This window comes from Pezoporus wallicus, unplaced genomic scaffold (genome assembly GCF_028554395.1).
Source record: "Pezoporus wallicus isolate ANWC-B61680 ecotype Strahan unplaced genomic scaffold, APGP_CSIRO_Pwel_v1 contig_7227, whole genome shotgun sequence".
NCBI lineage: Eukaryota > Metazoa > Chordata > Aves > Psittaciformes > Psittacidae > Pezoporus > Pezoporus wallicus.
In genome coordinates, this window is record NW_026637191.1 from 1,070,160 (window position 1) to 1,083,295 (window position 13,136).

The window sequence follows — 13,136 nt, forward strand, 5'->3', positions numbered from 1 at the left end:
GAATGACTGGCTTTCCACTGCAGAGTCCTCAGGCAATAAAATAATTTACGGTATGTTTCAATCAGGTATTGGAAACAGCACTTGCTTAACTCAGCTTCACTGGCGTTTTACATACACAGTGGTTTAGCATCATTTCCTGGCTGGGAGGGTGTGAGTCCTGCTTCCAGCATCACCTAGTCCATCACAGGCTCATCTGCAAGGCAGCTGTAAGGTCTCCTGCCCACCTGATACAATGGTTTCACCTGGCCTGGTTTACCGTTTACTGGTGTGGCTTTCTGTGTTGCAAATCCTACTCTAAAAGTATTTACTCCTTCTCTGTAGCTGACATAGGTTGTTGTTAGAATGACATTCCTATTGGGTGAATCAAATAAAAAGTGGCTACAAACACTATAGAAGCTGAATAAGTGGCATCAGCTTTTCATATTTATTCCTGTTGATAGAGCTGGAAGAAACTAGTAATTTGCTTAGGCTACAATGCAAACTGGAGAAACCAAATTAGCAGGTAAAGTCTCTGCTCAAGGCCACACAGCTAAAATAAATTCACTGAATGGTAAGTTTTTTCTCCTTAACATATCTTACAGTAAAGACCATGATATGATCTGCACCGTTATCTGTCTGGTTTAAAACAAACAAGCATCCTTGCTGTCTTTTCTCTTGGTAGCTAGGGAGCCTTCATTTTTCATTTTATAATCCTTAAGATATGAATGTACTTAGGCTAAAAAAATCATTAAACATTAATATAAAGCCTGTTTTAACTTCAGACTGTTTGCTGCCCAAAGATAATTGTTTAAGAAAATGAACTGTACTCCCTTTGTGCCTTTTCCATGTATTTTTCAAAAACTAATACTAGAATTATGAAAGATAGGAATAAGTACAGCAAAGTAAATTAAATCATATTACTAAAGCCTTGGGGAAGAGCTAATGCAAATGAGTTAAAGACATGTAAGTTCCAAACAGCTACAGAGTAAGTTTCATTCTGAGCATCATTACTCTGAGAAGATGCCTGAGACAATAGCACCTTTGCTAGCTGTGAAGTCACTATCTTGTAAAAACAAAACATACAAAAAAAAAAAAAGAAAAAGAAACTGTTAGCTCTACATACATTGTAGTTTTTATCATCCCTTTTCTTTTCCAGTAAAGTTATTGCTTGCAAAAGTGTAACTCTGAAATAAGCAACCAAAGTTAATTTTCTTTTTCTGTCACTGGGTATCGTGTGTTCATGAATAGATGGAAATTCTGTATTTTAAAGACTATTTTGACCTTAAAGGCAGGGAAAACTTTTATTTAAAAGCTATTTGTAAGGCTAAAGTATCTTACAAGTAAATAAACCAGGGGAAGATGAAAGAGAGGGCTGAAAACCAATATATGCTAAAAGTCATTAAAGCAGAATTGCCATGGAGAGGTGGACAGAGAAATATTGTTCACTGAATCTGGTGCCTCAAATGGAAACAGCAACATAAACAAAACAACAGGACATTTTGACAAATAGGAGGCAAGGTATGGGCATTCAAATATTGAATGGGCTTCAAAGTAATGGGAGGAAATGAAAGCAGCATGATTAAAGGGTATTCAACACACCACACACATAGCTTTCAGAACTTTTCTGTCCCAAAGTTCCCCAGTGCCCTCTGTACTCTTGTCCTCTCCTCTCCCCCATGCCCTCAGGGTTGATAAGTAGAGGATCCTGGGCCAGAAGGATTTTCAGTCAGATGCTGTTTGAACATCCTTATGTTGTATTATTTCATTGGCTAATCTGTGTCCAGCTAACGTTTGGGGATAATTTTACCTAGATTTAAATGTATATTATGGTGCTGGCTGGTAAAGGCTATAAGGGTGAAGAGTGTACAGTTATGGAATTATGATGGCTGAAATGGGAAGAAAACCTATAGAGCCTAGGGCAGAGAAATGACCGGATGAGAGTAAATGTTAGTAAATTTGATTAGTAGTTTTTTTGCCGTCCATTATATATCATGATATAGAAGGTATTTGGAAAGTATGTACAATTGTAAGACAAGGTGGTTAGAGGAAAAGACAAAAATCTGTGAAAGGCAGATCGGGCTTGACTAGCTGAATAGCCCTCCCTTAGAAGAAAGCTGTGATCTGGCACATTTTCTTTCCCAAGAATAACTCTTGTGTTTAAGCCAACAGTTCCCTGCAAAGCTACTGCCTTGGGAAACTATTAGTGAAGCAGAATAAGGTCAAGAAACTGTACAGTGAGGGCAGATAAAGACACTACTGGGTTGTGTTGAAAGGGTAAACATCAGGCTGGAGAGAGATGCTAGCGGAATTTCTTACAAACATGTCTTCATATTTTTTTCATTCTATACCTGGGCACAAAGAAATAGTGCCCCTGTGATGAAATTTTCTGAAGACACAAAATTGGGGGATATTATCAATGGAAAGAAGGTTTGCAGTTTCGAGGATTTGGGATTTCTAGTCTCTTATTTGCAGTTATGTGTGGATGTGCTGCAAAGAGTTCCCAGTTTACAGGAGCTGAGGGAATCTGATTACAACTTCTGTTATGCAGGGAATTAAATACCAAAGTCTGATAGTTGTTGATATCTGTGATGGAGATACCAACCAGTGAAGAACCTGAGGACAGCGTGCTCTTCGGGAGATAATGGTAAAAGAGAGTTCCTTCTGAAAGGAGCATGGTGTGGACTCTGTGAAGATTGCTCTGTTGCAGAGCTTGTCAGGGATTTTATATTTTCATGTTCTGTGTCTGCAAGACAGCTCTTTTAATACGGATGCAAAGATTTCATGTATTTTACTGGCACAGGAGGCTTTCAGAATTTGTTTCTCATGGGCTAAAAAATGAGCTGTGTTTTTTAAAGAGCCAAAATGTCTTGTCACTCACTGTTTTACATCCAATTGCAAACATATGAATGTTTTTCATGCACATTACCTGGTCTAAATAGCTGTGTTGACAAGAGCTGAGTACCAACATTATTCTGTCCAAGTTGCCCATACTGTTCTGTAATGAAGTTATCAAAAGGCAAATGGGAGGGTAAAGTTAGTTTTTTGCATACACTGTGTGTTGGGTATATATATTTTGTATTTTACTCAAAATACAAATTAATGGAATCAAAAAAATTGCATCGAAACTCAGAATTTGTAGCTTCAATTCTAAATTGTTTAAAATGCAGTTTAATTCAAGTTATGAGAAAATGGTCCATTCTGTGCTTCCTGATACATGAAAACTACCACCTGAGTGGATAGAAAAGATTAACATATGATTATATATTTGTTGAAACCTGAAGGCAGCTGCCGGGATGGGGTAAGTAGAGGTGTATGTTGTTTCATTGATTCATCTTCTACCACTCCAAAGTTAGATGCCCAACCAAACACAAAATCACTGCCTCAGCTCTGTGCCAGGGTCATTGTTGCGTTGTGCTCTTTATCTAAACAGAGTAAAGCCTCTTTTTCTCCCCCTTCCTCCTCCTGAAAGCCCCGTGTGTCAGAGTCCATGGTTCCCCTGTGAGACCTGGAGGGACTGAGCCTCCTGGGCTGCACAGGTGTGGAACTTCTCACTTTTTATTGAGTGATAACGGTGGTGAAGCAGCACCATGTCTAAAGTACTCAGCAGAAAAAGTCAATAAGCTGAATTCAGTGCTTTGGATGTGTATGTTTCTGTTACTAGCTGATTAGTATGCATTGAGGTTGTGTACTTAGCATCATTGAGTTCTCCTCTCATGGATGCCGGGTTATGCCGTGGTGCTCTAGCCTTTCAGCAGTGGTTGGTTAACTCTGCCTCCTATGTTAATTCACTTACAAATCTCCTTCCCCACCTTCCTGTTTCCTGCAGACCCCCCCGCCGTGGAGCCCACCTTCCTGGAGATTCGGCAAGGCCAAGGCCGAAGCATCACCATGAGCTGCCGGGTTCTGAGGGCATATCCCACCCGGGTCCTCACCTATGAGTGGCGCCTGGGCAGCAAGCTGCTGCGCACTGGCCAGTTCGACATGCAGGACTCCACCGAGTACACTGTCAGCAGCCTCTCCCGTGACAGCTATGGCATCTACAACTGCAACATCATCAATGAAGCGGGTGCTGGCAGATGCAGCTTCCTCGTGACAGGTAGGCTTGGGTGTGCCTCGGTGCCCCAAGATGATGAGCTGAGCATGCTGCAGGCACATGTGCTGTTGGGTGATGCTGCTTCTGCTTCAATAACAAATTACCAAAGACATATATCCTATGAGATGGAATGGTTTAAGGCATCTGGTTTTGATTCTAGGAAGGTTGATAACAAAACAGGAGATATAACTTATTTCATTGATACGAGGATATTTTTACATGCAAAATGTAGAATATCCCTTCTCTGCAGGCATTTGTCAGTATGCTTTTGAGAAAGGCCTGAGAGAGTCATTAAGCAGAAAATCTCTTCTATTTGAAGTTTGCAATCAGGCTTGAATTTCTTCTTCTCTTTTGGTACACTTAGTGAGCTGACAGACTGGGGTGGGCAGAGCACAGTCTCAGGCAACTTCAAGCAACCCAAGTACAGCTTGCTGTTGAGATTTGTTCCTTTTCTCAAGCAGCAAAGAGCTTTGTGAAGTTCATACACAAGATCACAGACTCGGGGAGAATGTGCAGCCCCTGCCATGATATACCCATGTTGTGCAATGAATGCACTGGATTGAGACAAACTTTGTATGTCTGTTATCTTTAGTATCTTGGCTCTGAATATTAAACTGGGTGTTTAGTCACGTAATTTGATTCTTCAGCTGTTGGAAATCAGTTACCTGGGCTGGAAGACTCAGCTGCCTGATCCTGCAACAAACACCCTGTTTCTGCATCAGAGGTTGTGTCCAAGCTGAGGTCCTTTGGAAAGATCCCACATTGTGGTTGGGATTTTATTCTTGTACAGTGACTTGGCTCCAGCTACAATCAGATCTAAACAAGGTTTTGCTTTTGGAGTTGCTGGCAGCCTGGCAGCTCCCTGAATCCTGCCATTGATTAGGAAAATGGGCATTATTATCAGCTTCACTACTACTAGCAAAAAGGGCATGGATTTAATGGAGAAGCTGAAGAGAGCCTCTCAGGACCCCTGTTCTGCATGAGTCCTGGATATCAGGGGAGACCCTTCATACACATCTGTCCTTTGAATGAAGGAAGCATTTTGATAAAGCTCCCCAGTGTTTTTAAGTAAAATTTTGTTTGATCGGAAAAAACATGAGCCTCCTTTTATGTGGATGGTGGGGTTTTGGTTTTTTTTTTTTTCTCTTTTAGACTTAGTTTAATGGGATCTTGTTGGCAGGGATTCCACTGGGCTAGCAGCATACAACACAGATGTGGCGGAAGCACAGCGAGCACCCCAGTGACCGATGGCTCTGCTTCTTTCAAAAAGTAATCGAGCCTTTGCATGACTTATCATTCAGAGCCTGCATGGAGGTATTTTCACAGCCACCGACTTCTCCAAATCCTTAGATTTTAATTCCAAAGGTGGCTCTGAAGGAAACAGTCTTTTTCCTCAAATGAGTAAATGCAGTTCAATTTACTGTTCATCACACTTTGGACTTGAGACTGTGGAAACCTATTCTCAGGCAATTATTTTGCTAAGACTGGGGCAATCTGAGTGGCTTTCTGTGATTTATTACCATGCCAAAGCAAGCCACATAACTGAAAATTAGTACTAAAATGGTTTTATGATACACTCTGTCTCACATCCCTTTGTGTGCTTTGCTCATTTTTAATTTATAGCATTATGTGAATTTATGCTGTATGGTTGGGTCCACGATGCTGGAAGTAACACTTCGGTTTTCATGCTTTCCTCAGTCTTTTAAGGTTAAAACCAGTGTGTTTAGTAAACACATACTTTGACACATAGAGTTGAAACTGGTCTCAGGAAAGAGCAGGAGCTGTATTGTGGTCCCAGGTCTCATCAGGATAGATGAAGTTAAAGCACTGGGGAACTGAAAACGTGTAGAAGAAAAATGACAAAGTGGTTAAAAAGGAGGCTTGCATTTCACTGGGAATGTGAATACAGGAAAGAAATGGGTCACTTCTTAGATACATGCCTGGAGGAAAAAAGCCAAATAAATAACCCAGGAATCTGGTGATAGTGGAGAGCATTTCTTTCGGGTGGAATAATGGGAGCTGCTGCAGCCCATTTTTAGTCTGTTTTATCTCCAGACTTTTATGTAGTAGCAGTGTACTGCAATGCTCACGTTGCAGGGGCTGCAGAGAAGCATTGGTATGCTAAGAGAAAGTTTTTCAGTACAGTATTAAAAGCAACCTGAATGGAGAGATTTATACCAGCCCTAGATTTTGCAAAATTTTTTTTTACTACATTTGTATTTTGAGCCAGATTTGAGAAGATGAAAGCAAAATACATCACATGTTGAAAACAGGGTTTATATAATTTATACCAGCTGGGCCAATCTGAGGCAGATTTAACCTCTTGACATCTTAAAAATAAGTAAAAACATACAAGCACAATTGTATTTGTGGGAAAGCAAAGTTGAGGTCATGCTACTCACAGCTTCACTATCTAGATTTTATTCAGTGTGTGACAGTGCATATCATATCCAAAGAGCAACAAAAAGTACATGTCAGGCAATGTGGTGTTAAAACCGTGCCATGGTTGAAAGCAAATTAAAAAAAAAAAAAAAGATGCAAACAACATCATGAATGGCACTGACTATTGAGAAGCCTGCATGCAGGAGACAGAAGAATCTGCATGATGGAGAAAGAGGCTGCGTTAGTGCAGGGAGGGTCCCCTCTCCCCAAGGGCTGGTGCTGTGGGCCCCTTGAGGGACAGACCTGAGCCCTCCCTGGGTCTTATCCTGCCTCCTTGCAGCCCAGACCACCCTGAGGACACCTTTTTTATACCAACTTGTCCTTCCTCAAGGCAGAGAAGGTTGAACTCTAGATTTTCTAGGTTCCCAGTGTGCAAGAGATTGATTAAACAAGCCCTTGCCTTGCTGTCAGAAGGGCTGGTGCTACAGCAGGGGTTGTGTAGAAATATCCTGTGCAGCTGGGGTGCTATTTAGGATTAAGATTACCCGTAATCAAGGTTATCTGACAAGTCTTGGCATAACACCTTCAGCAGCTTCTAACTTTGGCAAGCTTTAACCACTTCCACTGAAATTTGCTATGCTGGTGGCTGCCTCAGGCTGAATGTCTCACAGAAGCTGCTGTCCAAAGAGATTTTTTTAATAAGGAAAACGTTATTTTGTTTCATCCACAATAAATTCTTGCAGTTTTTTTAATCAGGGTATTTAAAAGGGCCAGATACACATCATAGAATATAGAATGGCTTGGGTTGGAAAGGACCTTAAATGATCAGCTAGTTCCAGCTTCCCAGCCATTCTTGCATGATTCCTTGCTTAAGCCACATTGTGAAATCTGTTGTGGTTTATGGTGCTAGTATGACAATGCTATGTAATTTGTGAGATACTATTTAAATTAGTAATCATAACACTAGTTAGAAATAAACAAAGCTACTAATGGCATTATGTTGATGTAGTTGTTTCTACCATCTAACTTTGATCCCACCATTGAGCAAAGATGTTTTTGAATATCGATTTTGTGTCGTTTTGTGGGTTTTTTTTTTTGCATAAAATATTGCATTAATTAACAAGCCAATCTTTAATTATTTATTTATCCAGTCTTCTGTCATGCTTTCAGTGCTTCTGGCTAACAGCAACATCAAGCCAATCAACTCATAATTATTAGCTATGATCATAACCACAGCTTTTCCTTTCTTCAGAACTTCACTGGTGTTACTGAAGACAGAGCAAAGCAAACTGGCGGGCATGCACAAAACTGCCTGTATATGCAGTGTAGCTGGGAGTGTCTGCTCAGGCTGCCCAAGGATCTCCCCCATCTTCTGCCTTTCTCTCCCCCGTGCCTAAGGGAGTGGGAATCTGAGGAGCTTGACACTGAAACATTGAAACATAGAATCATAGAATAGTTAGGCTTGGAAAGGACCTTAAGATCATCTAGTTCCAACCCCCCTGCCATGGGCAGGGACACCTCACACTAAACCATGTCACTCAAAGCTCTGCCCCGCCCAGCCTTGAACACAGCCAGGGATGGAGCATTCACAACTTCCTTGGGCAACCCATTCCAGTGCCTCACCACCCTAACAGTAACGGACTTCCTCCTTATATCCAGTCTAAACTTCCCCTGTTTAAGTTTTAACCCATTACCCCTTGTCCTGTCACTACATTCTCTAATGAAGAGTCCCTTCCAAGCATCCATTCAAATACTGGAAGGCTGCTATGAGGTCTCCACGCAGCCTTCTCTTCTCCAGACTGAACAGCCCCAACTTTCTCAGCCTGTCTTCATACAGGAGGTGCTCCAGTCCCCTGATCATCCTCATGGCCCTCCTCTGGACTTGTTCCATGTCCTTTTTATGTTGAGGACACCAGAACTGCACACAATACTCCAGGTGAGGTCTCACGAGAGCAGAGTAGAGGGGCAGGATCACCTCCTTCGACCTGCTGGTCGTGCTTCTTTTGATGCAGCCCAGCATTCTCTTCCAAATGATCACAGCATCCATCCTCGGTGGGAGCTGTGTGATTCCTCATGTAGCCTTGCAGGAACTTCCTCATTGGAAACTTATTCTGAAATTTGTGTTCCTCAGTGTTTCTTCTTTGCCATTGGCACCATACACGGTAGCACTGTGCTCTGTGCAGCATGGAGCTGAAATTGTGTCAGAATTACAACCCAGCCTGTCATGAAAGTTGGGATGCTTTTGCCACAAGGACATCATTTTAAAATAAACTGCAGATACCTGATATTGCAGGGTATTGGGTTCTTCTCCATGTCCTTGTCAGCTGAATTAAACAGTGTTCTGCCATTTAATGTTTTATAGCTTCATTAATCTGTTTTTTATTAGGGAAGGCTTTTTGCACTGGACTGAGGGAATGAAGTGTGTATTGTTTCAGGCTTCCCATTTTTTATTTATTTTTTTTCCCTTAGGACCTCTGTGGGATTAATGTAAAGCAACGAGCAAAAGCCATATTTTAGAAAATTTGTTTCAGAACAGATTGGTTGTACTCTTTTTGCCTGCACAATCACAAAATTTTTTTTTGCCAATGTTTTCACTCTACAACACTGTGGGATTTTTTTGTCAGCACAAAGGCAATTTCCCAAGCAAGTAAATCAGTGCAGTTCTCACAAGGTGAATTGAATTTGTGTTGGCTGGAAGAAGTGGCAATGACACTAATGTCAGTTCTGTTCCTCACTGCAAGGTTATCCATCATGGAGTGATTGACCAGTGTCCAGACTACAAGAGGGACACTCAGGAGCCATGTGTTGTGTTTCTCTATAAATGCTTTGAACTCAGCAGTTCTCCTCTCCATTTTCCAGGAACCCGTATCTGGTATGACACTGGAGTCATTGCATCTGGATAGTCTCTATCAGTGGCCAAAGGATCTTGGGCATTAGTGAACCCTTGCTGAAAATAGTTACTTGGGTTTTTTTTCCCTAAACCATTTTTTCCTCATCGGTTTAGCTGATAACTGCTAGCAGTTGTTTTGTGCTTTGTGTTATTGGTGTGAATTTTAGTTGACTGGTTCCATTTTTTGGTAATGGCTCTTGGATGAGTACAATGACGTGGACACATTATGAAAGCTCATGGGCAAATGTGGAAGTAGAAACATAGGAATCAAGAATAATCTACCTTTCTAAAATATTTCAGAAGAATAGTCTTCCCAAACTACTGAAAGATTAACTGGTGAGTTGAAAACAATCATTCCTTCTTTTTTTTTTCTCAATGACATATATACTAGCACAGTTTAAATTAATATTTTCATTACTTTGATAAGTTTGAAAGCTCTAAAAGACTATTCTTTCCTTCCTGTAGCACCAGCTCTTCACACGCTCTTAAGTTTAGGGGGCCTGTACAAGAAACTCAGTAATCATAACTTAGGGGAAAAAACAGGTTCCTGGCAGAAATACCAAAAAAGCAAGATTTTGACCTGAGACGTGTGCCGATTATCTTAATGCTCATTTCTAAACGAAACTATAACCCAGATCTGAAGCAAACAGAACCTCAGTATTCCTCCTAGCATCACCACACTAATAGTGCTGTAATGCTGCTGTCCTTCCCCCACTGAAAGGACAGCTCTTCCAAACAAACCTATGAGCCTCAAGCACGTGCAAGAGGGGAGTAATAATATGATTTTATGCTCCAATTCTTTGTCTGGAGAGCCTTCCAGTATTCGTGCTGTTACTTTAGCTAGGGTGTGAACTTTGCTAGCTGACATCAACCAGCTGGTGGCCAAAACCTTCCGTACCCTCTTTGAGGACAGTGGCTGTGTTCCTGTAGTCCAGGCTCCATTAGGAGCTAGTGCAAGGGAGCTTCTTGGCTCTTTCCTTGGAGACTTTGGAGGAAATTACGTCAGTTTATCTATATGAAAAGGTTCAGTGTTGTCAAATTGGCTTTGTAGCTTTCCAAAATGGGAGATGGCAGGATTCCTGCTCTGTTCCCTGCATCCTCCAGGATGAATGCACCTGCCCATGGTGAAAATACCGAACCCCTGAAACCATCAATTGATGCCTGGCTGTTACTTAAAGGAAGGCTTGTACTTCAAGGAAGGCATCAACTCGAAATCTAATCAGGCTCAAGAGCCAGATTACAATAATTTCATATGTTAAAGCCTGTCCCTCATCCTCCCTCATTAATAGGAACATTTCCAGTTGTGTTTTTCAGGCTTAAAGCTGTGTTTTTCTCTCTCCTGCTGATGTACTCAATAAATATGCAGGGACATTGACTGCATAGCTGGGTTCCTGGCTCATTTAATACAAGGTGCCAATGAAAAATGAAATACAGAAAAATATTTTCCATTTTTTTCTCTTTTCATTATACAATGAGAAATGTTCCTATATTAGCAAGACTAAATCCCATTTGATTGGGAGAAAAACATGTGTGGTCCAACTCGTAGTGTCCCTTTAATTTTAAAAATTGGAGCAGAATGGTAATTAACAGTCACAGGCATATTACTGGGGCACATTAGGGACAACTGTTGATCTTTTAGGAAGGTTATATTGGAAAGGCAAGCGCTGTGCTGAAAATACAGACATTTTCCTTTCATAGAATAAATCAAATATTCTCCTCAGTAGACACACTTCTGTTTCTCTTATGCACATTTCCCTCAGTGAGTATTAAGGAATTATATTTGCTTTGTTCTTTATAAATATTTATCTTTTCTTTTAATATGTTACATTTTTCCTCCAAGCTGTTTACTGTCAATATTTTTGGCAGGGTAAAACCCTGGTTTGACGTAAGTCTAAAGAAAACAGATCCACTTTGGTGAATTCAAAATTTGTTGTGTAGAGTCAGCACCAGAGGGCCTGAGGGTTGCTGGTTTGTTGTTTGTTTTTTTTTTAATCAAAATCGTCACTGTTTATGCTGTCTGCTTCTCTAATACTGTGATATCTCCCCAGTGCCTTCTTGCATGCATCCTTTGCATCCTCTCTGAGAAAAAACCCACATGGGTATGCGGGAGCCCTGCAGCAATGTGCTAGTGCCCGTTAGCTAGCTGCAATTAATTTTTAATCTAAAGATCTTTTCTTCAGTGTTATTATTCCTGTTTATTTCAGCTATTTTTTTAATACTGAGTTTGTGGTTTTGACATTTTGTCATCTTCATGCAGAAAAAGGCATGTTTTCACAGCTGGGACCGCTGCCAAAGGACAGCACATAGTGACAGGGTGGGTATTCACCAGGGTTCTGCCACATTATGAGGAGCATAGTTTAGTTTAGCTTAGCATAGCATAGTGAATAGCACAGAATATTGAATAGAATAGCATAGAGATTAGAATATCAATTTCTCCAGGAGAATGCTGCAGGAAATGGTGTCAATTTACTAAAATCCAGGTAGACAACATCCACATCACAGCCTTTCCTTCATCCACTAAGTGGATATGACAAGGATCCACCTTCTCATAAAAGAAGATCAGTTTTCATACTTGAACAAGTGAGAGAGACAGAAGGATGAAAAGGAGAGGGGGACTGCAAGCGGTCATTCTCTTGCATCCCCACTCTAGCCCACCTCATCCTCTCCTTTGTCCACTCTGTTCTCCCCACATGGCTCGCTGTTTTCAGAGCATGGAAAAAAAAGTCACATGAGGTCAAAGAATACATGCACAAATATGCCAACAATGTACAGAAAAAATCTCTTAAAATAGCTGACCTGCACTCGCAGGTACTTGCATTCTCCTGTCCTTCTGTATCCCATTGCAGATCTGTGCTCTGACTGCTCTCTGACACCAAATCCTCTATTTTACTTTCTTTGAACATTACACAGATAATTTATTTTTCCAGTTCATTATCCTGTCATGAAGATTACTTTAAAAAATCCCGGTTCAGTATTACTCTTTAACATCCAAACTGTCTTGAAGCATATATGTGTTGTCCGAGTTTCATTTCTGAAATGTGTTTCATTTCTAAAATGAAAGTGTTGCTCAGACTCTGCCTGAATTTGTGTGGATCATTTGTGACTGACTGCTGGCTCCAGACCATGGAGCACTAACCTACTTACTGCTTTTAGATACTTCATCTGCCTCAAGATTAGCTATGACATTTTTCTGAGTTGCTGAGATACTTCTAGTAGTTAGGCCCTGGGTCATTCAGTAATGCGTTCCTGTCTGTCAGCAGACAATCAGATGCTTTGCTTTAATGGCCAATTTTCTGATGGTTATCCTTTTGAAATCTGCTGGAGTGCAAGGCTGAGACTGAGGTCCGATTTCCTTTGCTGTTTATTGTCTTCTCTTGGGTAGTGTTACTGAGGCTCTCAGTAACACTACCGAGACTGAATTTTCATCTACTTGCTGCGTATTTACAGCCTGGACAAAGATGCTATTGCAGTGATGACTGTTTTGGAAAATTGCTTTAAGGCCATGCAAAAGTGGAGAACAGCACCTTTTTTCTTTTTTTTTTCTAATCCCTCTTGTCCTTTTTTTTCACTTTTCTCACAGCTAGCAAGACCAGCTGTTTTATTTTTGTGGTTGTCAGCAAGTGCAAATCCTTTTGACTTCAGCGGGATGTGCAAGTGCCCAGCAGCGCTAGGAAGCGAAGCTGTCCAACAATGCCAGATAGTACAGTCCAGCTCTTCTTCCTGATCAGTACTCCCTGGAAGAAACTGGCATGACACTGGTTTGCAGATACTCACACAACTTTTTTTGCCTCT

At 41.0% G+C, this 13,136-nt stretch overlaps 1 protein-coding gene across 1 annotated transcript in view; it reads left to right on the forward strand.

Annotated features, from left to right (window-relative positions):
• MDGA2 (MAM domain containing glycosylphosphatidylinositol anchor 2) overlaps positions 1-13,136 on the forward strand; it is a 375,792-nt gene that overhangs the window by 291,961 nt on the left and 70,695 nt on the right. Inside the window, exon 9 of the mRNA XM_057403838.1 lies at positions 3,806-4,075. Within this exon, the coding sequence (XP_057259821.1) occupies positions 3,806-4,075 (270 nt within the window). The remainder of the gene's footprint in view (positions 1-3,805; positions 4,076-13,136) is intronic.